The following is a 20,239-nucleotide window of genomic DNA, read 5'->3' as shown; positions in this document are numbered from 1 at the left end:
GGTCTCAGAGCAATCAGAAGTGCAGGTGGTGCAGCTGAACGACCCGGGCTATCTCTGGGAGGGAGGAGAAGCTCGACAAAGAGCTCTGGGAGCAACAAAGGGATGCAGCAGACAAGACAATCCCAGGGTTCAGAAGAGGAAGCTCGGGAGAGGGCTGGCTGTATGAACTTTCTACTCCGGGATTAGCATCATCTTCAAATCACCTGGCTCCTCCGAGAGACTTCTCCGGCTTCAAAAAGCCAGGGTTACGTGTCGAACCGGCATTTGACTGAACAGGAATTAATTTGGGTAGGACTAAATTTAGAATGATTGCAATGAAGAACTGATGGGAAGGGACTCTGTTAATTACTTGGGCAATAAGTGACAGGGGTGGGGACTGGAGTTATCAATAATCAGTATGCAAGAAAAGGGAATCAGCTGGTATCTTAAGTTAATGACCCTTGGGCAAGGAGGTGTCTCACTGAATACATCCCAGGATGGAGGCAGTGGCCAAATCCACAGATTTAAGGCCTTCGCAATGAGAATGAAGTTCAGAGGTACAGTCGTCTTGAAAATCCTAGACAACAGACTTCAAACAAATGGTCACTTGAGAATAAAAGCTGGGTCAAAGTCAAGAAGTATCAGATAAACACATGAGATGCTTACCTTAGGGAGGAGAGAGAAACATAGCTTGTAAGGGTATCTAATGAAATTCCCAGCTGTTTTGTCGTTTCAGAATTTCTAAAAAGGAATTTCTCTGTCCTCGAGATATTAGCTCTGGCTTGCTTTCTACAAAGGCACTGGTGTCTAATTCAGGGAACTCTGGCTGTTTGGTTGGGACAAGTTTCCTATTTGGATCAGATGGCATGCTCCATTCAGCCATAGCACGTGGTCTCTTGTGGCACCTTGATCTTTGCTCCATCTCTTCAAACTCTCCAAGCTCAGGGCAGACAGGCCCTTTGGCCAGCATCATATTAGGGCCATTGATAATTCACTCTTGTGTGTTGTCATTGCTTTGGGGTTGTTCTTGAAACGGTGGGTCTGACATGGTCTCATTTGTTTAATCAAAGAGCAGGAGCAACAAAGATCTGGGGTGTATGAATCCAAGAGATCAAGAACAGTTTCAAAGAGAATGAGAAACTGTGAATTCATTTAAACAGGCATTTTCTGGTCCCGCAGTTTATTGACTTAAATAAGTCGTGCATGCCTGACTACATGAATGAAAACTTATTTTCCAAAAGACAGCTCCTTGGAGGCCACTATTTTGTAAATAATAGCAACAGAAATACATGTTAGCTGGATTCTAAGAAAAGAATTTGCTAATTATATAAACTCCCACTGCTCTTACATCTCTTTTCCCAAGCACTTAACACTGATTCAGAAATGCTTCCGCTCCCCCACTTCCCTAGCTCAGCAGATGGAGTGCTTGGGAGTGTCTGATTTAGACTACAAAGGTGCAGGTGGGGGATGGGGATGCAGCTGGAGACGACCCATCCTTCGAGCCTGTGCAGGATAGGAACAATCTTAATATAGACCAGATCAAAGGCTACAGCAGCTCTGGAGGAGCCATGGCCTATATTTGATGAGCTTGAAGACACAGCTTCTAAAATATTTCTTACTACAGGATTAAGAATTATTAAAAAAAAAAAAATTTTTTTTTTATAAAGGGAAACCACACTCCTATCACACTTTGGATACAGTTTGCTACACTTAAAGAAAAATAATCTATGTCATTCTCAATTTACACTTTTTCTACCAGAGGCTGGGAAAAAAATCAAATATGGAAAAATAAATATTCAGGTGGCATTCTGAATTTCCTCTCTTTATTGTGCCCTTCTTCCTTCATGTGCTCTATTTTAAACACTCCAACACCTCCAACACCTACTCCAACACCTCTTGGTCAAAGATACTCAACATTCTCAAGTGGACTGTATGTGCTTCTAATAGGTTTCGCAATCTTGCTTTATTTTTCCTCTCTGAAATGAGTAGGGCATGGCTAGACTTGATTTGGGGGCCATTGGTCTCCATGCACTTAAGTTACTATTTTATGTTTTGCCAAAATCAACTACGAGATGCTTTCTGCAATAGACCCAAACCTCAGCAAACAGTCCTTGGATTTTGGTGGCACTTTCAATGCAGGGCAATGAAGGACAGGAAGTAGTGAATCATTTGCTTGCTTTTAGTGCTGCCAGAGGAAGCCAGAGAAGATAAAAGATTTGGCCTGCTCCAGTACTGGGGCAAATGATCGTGTTTCTGGGTCACCATGTTAAACTGAGATCACCCCAAATGGCATAAACACTTGCTTGGCATGATTTTTCTTACATAGGCTGCATCGAGAAGCAGGTGGGATCTTAGTTCCCCGACCAGGGATCAAACCCACACTCTATGCACAGGAAACGTAGAATCCTAACGACTGGACCACCAGGAAAGTCCTGGCATGATTTTATAAGAATCTCTCTAATGAGTTGTCATGGAACATCCTTCCCCCTGTTTATTTAATCAGTAATTTATTTTCAGACTGATGATTTGGTAACTCTCATGTGCTTCTATCTCTGAAGAAAAATGCAATCTATGTTGGTGAAAGATGAGGCTGTTTACAATTTAATTTATGTGATGCACATCCACGCATTCTTCACTGAAGGCTACCCTTGTTAGCTCTGGTAACTTCCATTTCCTCTTTGGTCATCTGAAGCTAATTAGAGACGCTGTTTATTACAGAAGTAATCAATAGCTTTTACAGTGGATTACATAGAATCCGACCTCTATGCAATCAGTCCAATGTAGACACACAGATACCTTAATTAAAACAAAATATGCTCTGAAGAGATATGTTTTCACAGATGACTGGAATTCCAAGTATTTCAACACATTTAATGTGTTCATTCAAAGTACGAGTCTTTATGAAACCTTTCACTAATCGAATTTGTTTGATGAATTTCCCTTGAAAACATTTTGAAGTGAAAAAACTCGGTACTTAGTATTATACATTTATGTTTATTAACATTTGGATATAAATGTACTTCAAACACCAACAGAGCTAAAAGACTATGCCTTCATCTTGGGTTTAATAGATTTCCCACCCTAGTAATTCAATTAATTCTTACAAGGCAAACATCTGTGGGCAAAGGGAATCAGAATGAAGTGGGCACTGTGGGTTTCCTCCTCCACCCACTCTACTGATGTCGGAAGAAAGCCAACGCTTCGGACACTCTGTTGGGTGGAATTTCCTCGCCTCTGCTCAGTTGCAAAGAAACATGGCTACTAGCACTCGATCCTCGTTGATTTCAAATCTCACCATTTCAACCAGACTTCAGAAGTGCACTTTCGGGGCTATTCACTGAAGGAAGAGAATGATGGAAGAGACGTGCAGTTAACAAGTCAGATGCCTTATATCCAGAGTCCCTGTTCTGTGTCTCTGGGCCAACTTATCTCCGTGGACCTAATGGTGACCGTGACCCTCTTGATCCCCAAACTTTTTTTCTTTTTTGCAGAGTCAGTCACAGTCTATCACGGAGGACACAGAACACAATGTGAGCAGATATCTGATGACTTCAGACCAAACCGATCCACAGAGCGGCCAAGCCATCACAGCTGAAAGTCAAGACAATCCTTAGGAGAAGAGCTGTGTATCCTGGGCATGGATCTGCTTCGGAAGACAGGGCAGCACGTCCTGTCTCCTGTCCCAGTCAAAGCTGCCGTTGTCAGGTAACATGAAAACCAAGGTCCTGGTTTGTGTCAGCTGGCAGTGGTGCCATTTGTAGAGTTTGTAGAACACTGAGAGTGGCCACCAGTTTTCCCACAGGTATGCACGCTTGCATTTCCAGAAATGATAAAAGACAATTGTTGGCTGCTCTGTTTCCTGCTGCCAGTCCACAGTAACGTGATGCAGAGCTTTCTGCTAAGCATGAGGCTCCTCAGAGTCTGCTGTTGAAGACTTGTCTTTGAGAAGTCAACATCAGAGCTAATGCTACGTATGAGAGGAAAACAAGCTCCATGTGTTTTATATTAAACCACCGGTAAAAAAAAAAAATGAAGACAATATCAATACTTTCAAAATATAGAAAGGCAATAGTTGAAATCATTTAGTAGTAAAATTTTTTTCTACATATAACCTCATACATGTAAAGATTATTAGAATGATGCTTCAGCTATATTTGACTCTTGTTAGTGTAAGGGCTTCTCACTCAAGTAAGGCTTCGGAGACTGTCTCAATGCTCAAGGTTCTGTGAAGTCTCACGCCCACTCTCATTATCTATTTTGACTAGGAGACAGACACTATACTGGATGTGGCAGGTGTTTTTCTGTTTTCATAAGAGAGTGCAGAGCTGTTTACTGTCCATAAACATTAGCGTGGAAAACGCTAGTACATGTAGAAAGAACACTGGTACAAGCTTGTTTGCACAAAGTCCATCAAGACTGTCTTGATGAGAATCTTCACTTTGTGACAAAAAAAGTTTGGCCTCCACGTACCACTGCTGTGGTATGGTCATGTCATCAGAAAGCAAACCTATTCCATGAGATAAAGAAAATTCTTTAGGAATACTGACTCCTTCTCTAGCTAGTCAAGACTAGAGTGAAACTGTTAACAATCATCATCCTTATCAGGATCTTGAAAGCCAAGGCTCCAGTCTGCTTTACAGCCACATCAACAACAAACCATCCCTTTACAATCCAGCATGCCCCAAAGCCTTCTGAGTGTGGAATGTAGCACTGTATCAGGGGATCCCATATAAGCCTTAAGGATCACAAGAAGCTTTCTTAGAAAAAAAAAGAAATAAAGAAAAAAGTTCCAGTTGGATGAAACTGTTTTAGCAGTGTCTCAACTGAGCTCCTAAAACTGGAATTTCGGATATACAAGAGGACAGGAAACAGATAACTTGGTTTTTGTCTTTTTACACGTCCATACGGTTCTGTAAATGCAGCTACGATGCTTCGGCCAAAGATAAAGACAATAGGGTGGACAGGGCAGTCACCACCAGGGCCAGCAGTGGGCTCAGACCGTAGCTTGGAGGAGCAGCCATTGATTTTGTGGTTATGTGGCTGGAAGCCCCAGCGAGACCATCCTTTTCATAATCACGCTGTAAGAAAGAATGTTTTCATTATCACCCACCGCATGTGTTTGTTCTATCACGGCATATTTTAGCTGCACTCTTTCTCTCTCTGTTCCCTGCCCCCAACTAGCTATATGGTTTGCCAAAGCCAACCCCAGATTTTTACCCCTGCTCCCAAGGTCACCCATGAGCTGTGCAACATGGAACCATCCTCCCTTTGGGTATCACTGACAGGAGGGATGCTCGTCCTCTCTCTCTATCATGAAGGAGGGCAGGAAGAATCATCTCAGGGAGCCTGCCCAGGCAAGTACGGGCTCACGTAGAGATGGGTCACAAATCGCACTGGAGCCTGGCAGTAGCTTTGCCCTCCACTGGCTGGTTCAACCCTGGACTTTACAGATGGAGGATCTTGCCCTGCTTGTCAGTTAGAGTCCCAGCCAGGACCCAGGCTCCTGGACTCTCAGTCAGCACAGCTGTTTTTCCCCAGGATGGATTCCTTCATCCCTACCCCTAGGACCTGCTCAATCCCAGAAAACCACATCCTGCCACGATGAGCTATTATTGTAAATTGGGGAGCGTAACATGACCTGCACTGGCTACTTCTGGGTCACTGTGAAAGTCAAAGGAGCAGTCTAGGGGACATTTGGTGAGCAGCAAGAGGTGTTAATGTATCTTCTCTGTGCCGGTTGAACTTATGTGACTGTGATCACAGAGGTTCTCATGGTACCGGGACAATGGTATCTGTGCTGGTCCAGTTCTGAGATAAGGATCCCACACTTGGTGCTTGCTTTTACACCAGGATCTGCACCTGGCTCCAAGGGGCAGAGGGACACCAAGGGAGACTTGGATTTTTTTCTGGGCCTGAAACCTTGTTGTCTTTGAGCCCTTTCACATCATACCCTGTTGCAGGGACCCGAAGGCTCTGTTTCTAGATGCAGGGAGACTCAGAAAGAAACAACTTACGTCAGAAAGACAGAGGTGTGTACTGCCTGATATGTTGGATTTCAGCTTCTGTGCCTGGGAAAAGACAAACACACACACACAATTATTCATACATACTATGGAAGAGTTGGAGAAGGAAATGGCAACCCACTCCAGCATCTTGCCTGGAAAATCCCATGGCAATCCCATGAGTCCATGGGGCCACAAAGAGTTGGGCATGACTGAGCGATTAAACCATTATGGAAGAGTAGTTATTGATGATCAACAGTCTACGGCCGTGTCATTGTTAGAAATATGTGAGTTACAACTGTGAACCCATATATAATTAAAATTTTTCTACTAATCCCATAAATAAAGAGATAACAGGTAAAGAAAATTTTAATGACATTTTCTTTAACTCAATATATTACCATTTCAACATGTAACGGGCATAAAAGATGATTAATGAGATACTTTTCTACATTCTTTAAACTTTAATACTAAGTCTTCAAAATTTGGTGTGTTGGACAAAATACACCTCAGTTTGTACCCACCCCTTCTCAAAGCCACTGCACAGGTTACAAAAGAAAAAAGTTTTAAAGTCATTTACACTTTGTACTCATTTATAGTTCTGAACGTTATGTTTATGAAGTGCCTTCTAGGTAAAAATATTGTAATAACAATTCTCACTCATCAGTAAGTCTTCCTGAATCTTGTATATTTGTTCATTTGTTTATTAGTTGTTCCAGTCCACAAACACTTACTTACTGAACAATTTTCCAGGGTTGGGCATGCAGTGATATGACAAAAAGGATGTGGTCCTGGGCTCATGGGCCTGCTTCTAGTGCATAAACCACTCAGAGCTGGGGGGCTCAGGCACAGGATAGGGACTCTTTGACAGGTCCCCTCCAAGTATTGTGAAGGGTATCACAGACCCCAGATCTATCCATCTTAAAACTGCTTCCTGGGCAGTTATAAGTTCCTGAGCTGTGAGGGCTTTAAGCTCCCTCTTTTCTCACAAATGGAACAAGTTTCCACTGGGTTTCTACCCGAGAAATTGAGTTCGAGGAAAAACTCCATTGCTCAATTATAATAAAAACTGCTGACCCAATACAGTTCTCTTGTTTTGTAAAGGAAAACCAATCAGAGAGCAGGGACGTTAAGTGACTTATTCAGGGTCACTGAGTGATCTAAGCTGTAGAGTCAATATTTACAATACAGGTCTCTGAAACTTCTGAATGGAATCGTGCTCTTTCCTGCTTTCTAGTGTTTCTCCCAGAGAAACTAGCATGCTTGACTCTTCATGCGCTACTTGTACCTCAAACCCACTCAAAGAAACCCTCCTATACTCCCTCCCCCTGAAACTAGGAGCCCTTTGGTAGCAAAAGAGAGAGAGTTCCTTTGCCAACAGGTTGGCCCTGGTTAAGCATCACACCTGAATCTAGGAGCATCTGGGCAACCAGCAACGTGGGGATGCACTGGCAGGCTGCCTGCTGCAGGACAACTTTTGCAACTTGTTGAAGACATGCTAGGCTGAGATCATGGTATCTTCACACAAGGAGTAATTTATTGACCATAATGCTACTTGGGAGGCATCATAATCTTTACCTATATTTGTATATGCCAGTTGTGAATATGAAATCGAAACCTTTAAACAGGCATCAAGAAAAAGACACTGTGAAGCACCCCCGGGCTGTTCAAAGGTCACTAAATGTTACATATAAGAAGATCAGAGGGCAAATCAGAAGAGGGATGGAGCCTTTCTCAAAAGCCTACTTTGAATCTATATTAATAGCAAATCTGGTCCACTGCATTGTAACCTATAGAGAATAACATGTAGAACTTTGCACATTTTATTTATGCTCAAAGCTGGAATTGTGCCAAACACCAAAATGGCCCTAAAACACCACATTCTGTCTTTTCTTTTCTAGGCAGTAATCTATAAAAGACATAAAGCCTTGCTAAGTACCTTTGCATAACTAAGAAGTTCACTAAGAAGTCCAACTCTTTGCAACACTATGAACTATAGCCTGCTGGCCAGGCTTCTCAGTCCATGGGGTTCTCCAGGCAAGAATACTGGAGTGGGTTGTCAATTTCTACTCCAGGGAATCTTCCCAACACAGGAATTGAACCCATGTCTCCAGTATCTATCTGCATCGGCAGGAAGGTTCTTTACCTCTAGAGCCACCTGGGAAGCCCCTAATCTGTAAAAGACATAAAGCCTTGCTAAAGGCCTTTGCATAACTAAGAAGTTCACTAAAACGTGCAGAGAAGGCAGCCTGACTTGTCTGGGACACATTAATCCTTCAATTTGCTTCTGCGCTATTGTCACAGTTAAGCTACACCTCTGTGTCCTAGACTGCAGTGCCCACTAAGAGATCCAAGGGCTGGTTGGGCTTCCCTCCTATTTTGTTCTATAAGATTAGCACCAGCCTGCAGTGTTTTTCTCTTTGTTTGCACCATCTAAGAGACTCACTGGCTACACTTCTCAGTCACTTTAGGAACCTGCTGATGTATTAGAAAAAATGCCCACCTATATTACCTGATTGTAAAGGGGCTACCACCAATGGATTTTAAAAGATCTCTGTGCTGTGCTACGCTTAGTTGCTCAGTCGTGTCCAACTCTTTGCAACCCGGTCTCTACCTTAACCAATTTTCTTAAATGGACTCTGCATTGACACAGGTAAATTCTGGTCCTCAACTAGTCACTGAGAGTTCAACTGTGTACAGGATTATAGTTGTACAACCGGGTAGACATGCCCTGGTCTAAATTCCCAGGCTCTTGCCTTCTGTCTGAGAATGGCTGGGATGACTGCTCAAATCACACAGGAAAATACATGGAGACCAACTCCAAGTCTTTGAAGGCTCTGGGCTCTTCTTCCCGGGCTCTTCTTCCCCACAAGGCAGGCCTCTTGTTGGCATCTGTCTAAAGCAAACAGTCAACTTTTAGCCTTGTCTCCCTGCAGCCCTATGGCTTCATTAAAGCTAGAGGCAGCAACTTCAAGCTCATCTGGCTTCAAGAACTATTCTGTGGGCAGAACTGGATGAACTGCTGAGTGAAAGTAACCATGTGCCACCAGGCTTCTGCAGAGTCTCTGAGAAAATGCCTTCTCTCCTGTCAAACCCGTGACCAATCCACAGAAGCACTCAGCACTCCAGAAGCTTAGCAGTCCACATACACCAGCTTCTAACTACTCCACTTATATAGTGAGTTGACACTGCTTCCCATCGAGAGGTCGCTGCTTCTGCTGCTGCTGCGTCACTTCAGTCGTGTCTGACTCTGTGTGACCCCATGGACTGTAGCCTACTAGGCTCCTCCGTCCATGGGATTTTCCAGGCAAGAGTACTGGAGTGGGTTGCCATTTCCTTCTCCAATCAAGAGGTTGGGGGAGTCCGGAAACCCTCACAAGCTCAGAGGCAGGGCAGAGCAGACCCTGAGTTCCACCAAAACCTCATGAGACCCACAGTAAGGTCTGTGATGCAATTAGAAGGCAGAGGGCAGATAACACCTGCATAAATGAATCAGACTGCACACAGACATGAGATCTTTTAAAATTCCACACCAAACCTAGGCTGGAGGGCCAGTGGTCTGCTGCTTGGACTCAATGGTGTCAGCTGGGTGTCCAATGCCTCTAAAAGTTCATAAGCTGCAGGTGGAGGGGAAGAGCCTAGGAATTTATACCTGCACATGTCTAGCTGGTTGCATGCTTATAAGTCCTGTATTCATTCTGAATTCCTCCTGTGACCATCAAGGGTCAGAAATCCCCCTATGCATATCCAGAGCCCACTTAAGAAAATCCAGCTCTTGATGTCCCTTATAGAAGCCTGAGCAATCTGTTACTTCCACCATGAAATTAAAAGACACTTGCTCCTTAGAAGGAAAGCTATGACAAATCTAGATAGCATATTAAACAGCAGAGACATCACTTTGCCGACAAAGGTCCGTATAGTCAAAGCTTTTTCCAGTAGTCATGTATGAATGTGAGAGTTGGACTATAAAGAAGGCTGAGAGCTGAAAAATTGACGCTTTCAAATTGTGGTGCTGGAGAAGACTCTTTAAAGTCCCTTGGACTTCGAGACGATCAAACCAGTCAATCCTAAAGGCAATTGTTCCTGAATATTCATTGAAGAACTGATGCTGAAGCTCCAATACTTTGGCTACCTGAAGCAAAGAGCTGACTCATTGGAAAAGACTCTGATGCTGGGACAGACTGAAGGCAAAAGGATAAGGAGGTGGCAGAGGATGAGATTACTAGACAGCATCAGCAACTCAATAAACAGGAGTTAGAGCAAACTCAGGGCGACAATGGAGGACAGAGGAGCCTGACCTGCTGCAGTCCATGGGGCCGCAGAGTTGGACATGACTTAGCGACTGAACAACAACGACAACAATCCTGAGTGTTTTTTAAAACATCAGCTATCACTGTCTTATTAGTCAGGTCTGATAAATGCAAACAGATAAAATTACAGGGCATCTCCCACTTTTAACTATTACAAAGATTATTTACATATTTTGAACATGGCCTCAGTTGATGAAAATTGGGACAGTCCCAGGAAAACTGAAAACGAAACAAACCAACAAAAACTTCTGAGATCTTGCAAAGTATAAGGTAAGGCAGAAACTGGAAGAGCACCATTTCCAAGTCCTAAATTGATAAAAGGAGGAGTGTAATAATGGAAGAAGTCCCGTCTGCCAAGCCCTGCTTATTAAGAAGACAACCACTGGTGATCCAGTGGTTGAGAGTCTGCCTTCCAATGCAGAGGACGCTGTTCTGTCCCTGGTCTGGGAACTAGGATCCCATATGCCGTGTGGAGCAGTCAAAGAAAGAAAGAAAGAAAGACAGGCAGGGGCCCAACATAGCTTGACTAGCCAGAGCTATCTAGACACAAAACCATACAGTTTGTGGCTTTAAAATATGATATCTTTCTCTCTCTCTTTTTTTTTTTTAAAGAGGGATACAAAAGAAGAGAATGGATTTGTTTTTCTAAAAGTAAATTTTAACCACAGTTCCAGCATGTTGAAAAATGAATTATTTAATCTTTTTTATGAAAGAGGGTTTCCTATCACCTAATTCATAGTTATGTGGTTATGGGAGAAGCCTCCAACTTGGAGAAAACAACACCACCAAAACACGGTATCCCAAGGTTTTCATCTTGAGACAGTGAACAGGCTGCTAGAGAAGCCCATCCACAAACCGGTAGCTTTTCTCTCTTTCTGGAACTTGGTCTTTAGGCTCTTCACAACCCGTGTCCCTCCAACAGTCTTATAAAACTGTCACTGGCAGTAATCCCCAAGTCCAGGCATGTCACGTAATAGAATTTCCGTGTCACTGTAATTGCAGCCAGACTCTACCAGTCGCTGGCACTAGAGGGTTAATAAATGCATTAGATGGTATTAATCTCTGTTACCTGGAGTCAGACGATGACTCTCCTGCTTTTTAGCCCTGTGATTACCATTTGGAAAGCCTGCCCGGTGCCGACTGCTTTCCTGTACAGAATGCTCAGACATCCTTAGAATCCAGAACTCGGTCAAGCTGACTTATCGGGCACCACGTGCTCCATGCTTTCTGGCCACAGTGGGCTCTCCCGGAGCCTCGGGTGGGATCAGGCTTTGGAGTTGCACACTTGCTCTATTTACGAAACTGGAGACTTAATAGCATACCCACTTGCAGCTTGGCTTTTGCTGCCCCAGGACTCCATTTCTGTAGAGAAGCCAGTGTTTAATCTCGGGTTTTTAGGCGGCTGTCAGCCAGCAGGGTATGGAACATTTCTCTACTCTCCTCCATGTATAAGAAAAGCCAGTTTCTGCTCTACCTCCAGAAAATAAAACTGGAGGAAGTTGCTCAATCCAATAGCAACAGATTGCCCAGGCTGCAGCCAAATGGTCATAATTAATGATGCTTCTGGTTCTTTTCTCCCTTGCTTTACTGATTAGAGAGATTTGCTATATTAAGAACCTGTTTGCTTAATGACAGAATACAAGCAATAAACAGAGAAATACACAGACTGTAAAATGCAATCAACTTTGCTCTCCAGCACTCACTAAGTACCGAGCTGTATCTATCACACTTGTCAATACCAGTTTATCAGCATACGAGCCTCTTCTGCAGCACAAATTGGACCGTTGCTAGGGAAAACCATCGCATGAGTTCTTTCTGAAATAGTCCAGAACTCAAAGCCACTTCTCAATTTAAATCTGCACATCTTATATTTTCTCATAAGACAAAGCCTAAGAAGGCTGTGTACCTAATTTGGAGGACAATAGAGCAATCAGTTATTACTTTCTCATTTTTCACGCTGCATTTTCACAAAATGGATTCACCCAATTATAGACATTTATGGGTACACCTTACTATATAACAATTCTGTATCTGCACTTGACACGTATTTGCCCAAATTAATTTCTACACACACAAAGAAGACAGAAAAAAGAAGCTGTCTGCTTAGTGGATCTGAGCAAAGTAACGGTCGTGTGCCCAGTGGCACACTTTTCAGCTTTTCGGATTTTGCCTGTTGACTTTGGGAGAGGCAGGAGATGTTTTATTTCTGGTCAGGTCACAAGCAGTTGGACAGCCTTTCTAAAATTCCTGCCCCTGTCTGTTTTTAAACTCACCTTCCGGGTGATTTGCTTTTGCTACGAACTTAGTAACAATCGCTTGCAACCACTGGTCTGAATAATGTGTAGTCAAGTCAGCATGTAAAACAAGTGGACACATAAATAAGGTCTGCTCTGAGCCCCTGGGTTTGGGTGTTTCTCTTTCAGAGCCTATGTTCGGCTGTTTCCTCCAAGCCGATTTCTGCCAGCCCCATGGGCCCTGGCACAGGATGGGGCGGAGGGTCTGTGAGGAGGGTACGAATGAGATGGGAGTGAAATAATTCTTGGGCAGCTTTCCTACCACGTCTCGTCTACCTACTCCCTCCAAGACACTGTGTCTGCATATTACCTGAACCTCAGCCAAAAGGCTTTCATTATATTAAGCTCTAAGAAGACCTTATAAAGATGTTTCACTCAGTACAGGTTTCAGAAGTCTCACTGGGTGCCAAGTTTAGTTAGTCTGGCAGGCTCTGGGCAGGTTGAGGCCAGTCATAAGAAAGGGGTGGGGAGAGGACTGGAGGCCTGAAAGCATACTTCCTCACCCCAAGAAAGCACAGGCTCAGATCCCAGTTGGGCTGTTTAGACAAGGCCTCCAACAACCAGAGTGCAGTGAACTCAAATGAGGCCAGATTGCATGTGTGTGTGTGTGTTTGTGTGGCAGCCTTGAAGGTGATGTGGATTCATGTTCTAGAGTCTAGAAGGTATTGGATACTTGATACCTGTGGGTTGTTACAAGTATAACATTGCAAATTTAGGTTGAGCTTATGGCAAAGCCTGAGGAACTTCCCTGGTGGTCCAGTGGTTAAGACTTTGCCTTGCAATGCAGGGGGTATAGGTTCAATCCCTGTTGGCGTTAGTGGTAAAGAACACGCCTGCCAATGCAGGAGACATAAGAGATGTGGGTTCAATCCCTGGGTCAGGAAAATCACCTGGAGGAGAGCACGGCAACCCACTCCAGTATTCTTGGCTGGAGAATCCCATGGACAGAGGAGCCTGGTGGGCTACAGTCCACATGAGTCGGACATGACTGAATTGACTTAGCATGCACGGTCAAGCCTAGAGTAGAAACTTTCTAACCTGACAGCACTGGGGGCTGGGCCCTTGGTCATTTGAGAAATTAAGTTAAAGAGCAAAATCACTAAATCACTTTTAAATTACACATTTGTATCCATTTTTTTAAAATTTAGAAACTCCTTTTCTAAATCACTGTGATAACACTTCACATGAGATCTACCCTCTCAAATGTTTAAGTGTAAAACACAGCACTGTATGGACAGGCACGAGGTTATACAGCAGATCACTAGAACTTACTCATCTTGCATAACTGACCCTGCTGAACATCTCCTGATGCTCCCCTGCCTCAGCCCCTGGAGACACAAATCTATTCTTTGCTTCTATGAGTTTGACTATTTTAAATACCACATGAGAGTGGAATCATGCCGTATTTGTCCCTGTGATGGGGACGTTTCACTTATCATGAGGTCCTCCAGATTTGTTGCGTATTGCAGAATCTTATCCTTTTTTAAGGCTGAGTAATAGTCCGTTACCTGTATTGTATCAAACATTTTAATTTAAAAATTGAATGTCATGCACTGACTGATTTTTGGATACATAATCAAGGCCACTTTGAAAAGTTTTTTAAAGAAAGAGTTTGCTGACTGGAATTCCCTGGCTTACATTCTGCCTGAGCTACACCTATCATTTATAATCTACAACATCGAGTTTTCATTTCTTTAAAACAGGAATGACTTTTGTTTGATACCCACCAGGGAATCTCAGTGCACAATTTCCCTATACTTAAATTTTTTTCTCAGTCTTTTATTGTTGGTTGGCCTACACCTAATCCAAAGCCATTTTTCAATGGAAGCGGAATTTAAACTACACTGCAGTCAGCTTATTTAATTAAAATAGGTAAGCAAAATACCAAGTACAACAGCACCTAAAGGTTTGAGAACAAATGATCCTGAATCTTTCAAGCTTGCACCTCCACTGGAGAAAGCAAGGGGCCTAGGTGAGCAGAAGGAGGGAGGCCCCTAGTGTGGGGCATTCAGCCTGCCTTGGGCATCGGATGTTTAGAGGGGAATGGTGGAGAGGCTGACTTATGTGGTGAACTGGTTAAATGTGGGTCAGTTAGAACTTCCAGAACTGACTGAGAACTCTAAATTGAATGATTTAGAACTCACTCCTGCTACCAGCTTGATTGATATGGTATGCTATGAAGAACACAGGTTAGGAAGGTCCTGTCCTGGCTTTTCAACCATCATCTATAATTATAATAACCACACCCTGCTGCCCACTTCACAGAGTTGTGAGAATCAAACGTGATACTCGTGTTGGAAGTGCTTTTAAAATCCAAGTTGCTGTTGATGATCTCTGAGCTCTTCTGTGGTCCCTATCCTGAGTGTTCTCGGATCCAGGCAGGGGTGGGAAAAATGCAAAAGCTTCAGCTAATTTGCCTTGTGAACGTGGTATTGAATAGGACTGGCTCGTAATCTTCCGTGTTTCCTCGGATTTAAAAATGAATGCGATAAAAGAGATACAGTCCTGTAAGATATATCAACAGTCCTCCATTAGCTAAGCAGCCCCTCGGGCTGGCCTGTCAGTCTCCCGCACAGCATAAAAGGATGTCTGCAGCCTGGCGCTTGTAATTTAACACTAATGGCAGGATGGCAAATAGCACTGTGTGCAGACACTGTCTACAGCAGGGAGCTTAACGAGGCACTCGGCCTGGCCTTTCTTCTTTCCCTAACTTCACCGGATCATCTTACATCTATTTCGCTTTCCCCCAAGTTGGGGCAAACACAGGTTGCCAACTACATCACAGAACCGTGTGTTTTCATTCATGGTTAACTTGCTTGATTAGTAAAATATTCAGACAAGAAGCAATTATGAGCTGCATTTTAGAAAATTAGGCCCAATTAACAGAAGATTATTAAGCAATGTTTATTGCTTGAAACAGACGTTTTGGTTTGGGGTGGGGGAGGAGCTTTGCAGAACAAATATTCAGTGATCATGGTGTAACAGTGACGAGGGGGGAAAGCCCTAAAAGGAAGCATTTGTTTTCTCAAATGTGCATTCAGAAATGCAAGCGTGCAGAGAGCAGCAGCCAAGATTCATCGTGGTCCCTGACGAAAAGTGCATAAAGCCGATCTCATCAGACACGTGCCCTCATCACCATCAGATAATATTTATTAAGCCTCTCATTCTCCTGTGCATTTATGTGCAGCTGAGAGTGGCCCTGTAATGGTTCTGTGACTTATGGTGGCAACTAAGGTTTGATATAAAACGCCCAGGTCTGGAGACAGAACGGACCCTGGGCTTTTGTTCACTTGCTGGATGGGAAGATAGAGCACTCATGGTGCAGCAAGAAACAAAGTAAAGGCAGAAAACTGAAAAACTTTTTTAAAAAACTGTGCTTTCAGTAGCCAGAGAAAAACATTCTAGAAAATAGGGGAAAACCAAGTAGACTGATAGTGATAATGACTGTGATGATCATGACTGCTACTCTTAGGAACAGCCTCCATTGATAATGATTCCATCCACATGTTACTGAATGCTCTCCAAGAACTCAAATGACTTCCTGAGGGTGGCATTCCCCTTTGGTGCAGATCAGCAGGACACAGGGGTTTCAGAGAGGTTGGGACCTGCCCAAGTTTCCACAGCTCTGAGTGGCTGTCCTGAGATTTGAATCTCTTTGATTTCAGTCTCTTCGAATCTAAAACTCATGCCTATTAACTCCATGCCAGACAGGGTGAACTGAAGTTTTAAGTCTCTCACTCGTGTCTGGCTCTTCACAACCCCATGAACTGTAGCCTGCCAGGCTCCTCTGTCCATGGGATATCCCAGGCAAGAATACTGGAAGGGGTTGCCATTTTCTCCTCTAGCAGATCTTCCCCACCCAGGGATCGTCGAACCTGGGTCTCCACATTGCAGGCAGGTTCTTTACCATCTGAGCCACTAGGGTACTCATTACCTATTATCACCCATATTCCTTAGATCAACCCTTAGAATAATAACGGTAAGACGCCTGGGGTCACACAGCCAGCATGGACAGAGCCGGCTGAGGCAGCCTAGAATCAACCCAAAGGATCAGAGGTCAAGCCAGGCCTGGTGGGTTTTGCTCCCTCAAGAGCCCCCAGTGGTGAGCATCTGTCAGGTCACACCTAAGGTCCCTGTAGCCAAGGGGCAGGCAGGGGACAGCTGCCCTGGGGGAAAATCCTGCGATGTCCTCTCAGTACCCACCACCCTGAGCTCTCTCTCTAGCCTTATCCATGATGTGACTGGGCCTCAAACAGGAGGGATGCAGGGGAGGGGAGCCCTTCATTAAACCTCCCCCCAAGAGAACCAGAGCCATTTTCCTCCCACAAGTGAGCTCCACAGCTCAAACACAAGGCACAGTCTATTATTCAGGGAAGCTCCGTTGGTTAGAAGTCCTAAGGATAAAAGGTCAGTAGGGGATACAAGAAATTGGATTTATTTATAGTATGCGATCTAACTGTGCTCAGAGGTATTCTTGTAGGTTCCCCAGAACAAGAGAACATATTTATAGCCAAGATGGTGCAGACGTCCTATTCCTTTTTATTAAGCATGTTTATTACCCAGCAATTGGGTTAAGCAATTGTCCAACTGCTGAATTACTATCCCTCTGTTGGGCTGGCCTCACTGCCCTCTGGACCACAGGGGCTGGTGGCCTGATGCCTTTTCCCAGAATGCACTGAGGGGGCCTACTCTTCCCTTCCCCATCCTTAAGTGGTTATTCTCCCTTTTTGAGAAAAGTAGCAAAAAAAAAAATAAATGTTTAGGAGAACACATCATAAATGGGTGACCATATGAAATTATTTCAACTTGAGACCCACTTCCACAGGGTCCACATCCTGTACAATGCCCACATTCATTTCCTGGATTATTTTGGGATAGAAGTCACTGAATGGTCCCTCCATAGAGGCTTCTTCTGTCTCATGGTCAGCACAGACGAACCAAGAGGATAAAATAATGATATAGACAGTTACTGTGCTGGAGGCTCAGTTACTATGCTTAAGAATTTTAATTTGTTTTAATTATCACAACCCTCCCAGGTGGTCTGCACATTTTCCCCATATTACAGACGATGAATCCAAGGACTGAGGAGCTGAAACTACTGTCTGCTGCAGTCCACAGGAAGGCCCGATTTTATTGTAGCAAGAAGTCTGATCTTTCAGTGTTTTCTACTTCGAAGCACATGGCCTCTTTTTCCTAAAAAAGCAACTTTGAGAAACAACCATGCCACTCTTGATATACTGTCTCCATGATCCCTTGTCCAGCATCAGCACGGTCAAGGCTTGAGGTACATTACCTGAAAGTGAACTTGGTTTTGGAGAAAAACAAATGATGGCATTGCCTTGACTCTCCAAGGAATCCAGAATCACTAAGTGATACCCTCCCCTGACATAACATAGGGGTTGTCAAGTGCTGGGGTGGGGAATAAGTGCAGATAGCACAGCCGAAGCCTGGAGCACATGCCTGTCCCTGGGCAGCAAGAATGCCCTTCAGCTGTGGCATCAATGCTGAGATGACCCTGACCTGGTAAAAGATAGCCAAATGCCTTTGGATAACGGACAGCCTTATGTTGCTCCTAAGCAACACCAAATTTCAACTAGAAATTCTCTGGAGCGGACTAAGAAGGGTGTATCATCTAGAGCAGGGCTTCCCTGGTGGCTCATTGGTAAAAGAATCTGCCTGCCAATGCAGGAGATGCGGGTTTGATCCCTGGGTCAGGAAGATTCCCTAGAGAAGGAAATGGCAACCCACTCCAGTATTCTTGCCTGGGAAATCCCATGGACAGAGAAGCCTGGTGGGCTATAGTCCATGGGGTTGCAAAAGAGTTGGACACGACTGAATGACTAAACAACAACAGCAATCAACTAGAGCCCTGAGTGTGAGATAGAAAAGGAGATAAGCTTGCATCATTTCCAGGTGATGCAGGAGATGGGCTGCAGTCACTATGGATGCCCACTCCCCTGTTTACTTTTCAGGTGGGCAGTTCAGAGTTAGCTTCCCCACTATTCACATAACGGACATGGCTGCTTACAACAGAGTAGAAACAGGCTGTGGCCCCAAGTCCTCAGATTGCATCTCAGAGAGAGAGGATTCCAGCCACATAAGGCTTTCTCTGATGCCATTTCTCTGTAACAGAAACAGGGCTCTGAGCCAGAGCTCCAGCCCCCTCACAACCCCGGAGAAACACACTGCACCCAAGGATTCTGCAACTGTATTCCCAAGGTACGCTCTGTAGGCTCCATGGTTACCGGGTTTGGGTACCTGGCCCAGGACCTCTTATCTACTGACTTTAGTGGTGGGAAGATATATCCTGGAAAACCCCAGAAATATAATAACACAAACTATAATTCCAATGATAACATGACACAATGCCTTCTCCCCAATACCATATGCCAACACTTTTATTATGTGTAATGAGGAAATCAATCCTGAATATTCATTGGAAAGACTGATGCTGAAGCTGAAGCTCCATTACTTTGGCCACCTGATGTGAAGAGCCAATGCACTTAGAAATGACCATGATGTCAGGAAAGATTGAGGACAGGAGGAGAAGGAGGCGGCAGAGGATGAGATGGTTGGATGGCATCATCGACTCAATAGACATGAGTCTGAGCGAACTCTAGGAGATAGTGAAGGACAGGGAAGCCTGGTGTGCTAAAGTCCACGGGGTTGCAAAGAGTCGGACAGACTGAGCGACTGGACAACAACGATAGTATACAATTGTATGATCATGTGGGCTTCCCTGGTGGCTCAGACGGTAAAGAATCTGCCTGCAAGGTAGAGACGTGGGTTCGATCCCTGGGTTGGGAGGATCCGCTGGAGGAGAGCATGGCAACCCACTCCAGTATTCTTGCCTGGAGAATCTCCATGGACAGAGGTGCCTGGTGGGCTACAGTCCATGGGGTCACCAAGAGTTGGACATGCCTGAGCAACTAAGCACAGCAGAGCAATGTAATACTGTAGGGCTCCCCATGTGGCCACTTACACCACAGAATGGTGAAGTGGGGGGTTATCTGGAGGCATTTATACAAGACTTCGTAGAGTTCTTAACTTCTAAGAGTTAAGAGTTGGGGTTGAAGTGGTGAGATCAAGGGGCTACTTGTAAAATGCAGAATCTTCTTAAGAGGAAGCCAATTCTCTCCCTGTTCCTACTGAAACTTTACTGGTCTGGCTGCCATTCACCCCGTGGGGGCCACAGGCTTGTTCCAGCTCTAGGAGATTAGGGATATAAGAGGGAAAAAGGAGAAAATTATAACTCAGAGACACTGTACTCTGTGCGCTTAATTTGCAGGGCTTTGTGGCTGAGAAAAATAGATGCCTCGATCTGCCTTTGTTGAGAAGGTGACATCTGGGTTCATTAAAGGTGTACAATAGATTTGGATAAAGGCTATTTCTCTCAGTCATTAAATTGGTTTTTAGGAACTTTACACTCTCCTTCATTTGAACAATTATTAAACTATAAAATAGAATTGCACAATTGCTAAAATCGTAATCTGAAATTTTACAGCCAGCCATAAAATGCTATATTATTAAACTATACTGAAGATGCTCGAGCCCATTACAACTTTTTAAATGAATTATAAAACCCTTTACTGCTGATAAAATAATCTTAAATTACAGTTTTGTGGATTCCAACAATATGTTGAACTGAAGTCAG

General features: G+C 44.0%; 1 protein-coding gene across 2 annotated transcripts in view; it reads right to left on the bottom strand.

Annotated features, from left to right (window-relative positions):
* Window positions 1–2,953: 2,953 nt before the first annotated feature.
* Window positions 2,954–20,239, bottom strand: part of GFRA1 (GDNF family receptor alpha 1) — a 224,644-nt gene continuing 207,358 nt past the window's right edge. For both annotated transcript variants that reach the window (XM_081573469.1, XM_081573470.1), the window contains 2 exons: window positions 5,994–6,047; window positions 2,954–5,057 (listed from right to left, as the gene is read on the bottom strand). In XM_081573469.1, the coding sequence (XP_081429595.1) occupies window positions 4,902–5,057; window positions 5,994–6,047 (210 nt within the window). In that variant the 3' untranslated portion in view covers window positions 2,954–4,901. The remainder of the gene's footprint in view (window positions 5,058–5,993; window positions 6,048–20,239) is intronic.

This window comes from Giraffa tippelskirchi, chromosome 2 (genome assembly GCF_054371585.1).
Source record: "Giraffa tippelskirchi isolate mGirTip1 chromosome 2, T2T-mGirTip1v1.2.pri, whole genome shotgun sequence".
NCBI classification, from domain to species: Eukaryota; Metazoa; Chordata; class Mammalia; order Artiodactyla; family Giraffidae; genus Giraffa; species Giraffa tippelskirchi.
Note: the sequence above shows the minus strand (reverse complement) of the source record. Positions and strands in the feature narration are given on the sequence as shown.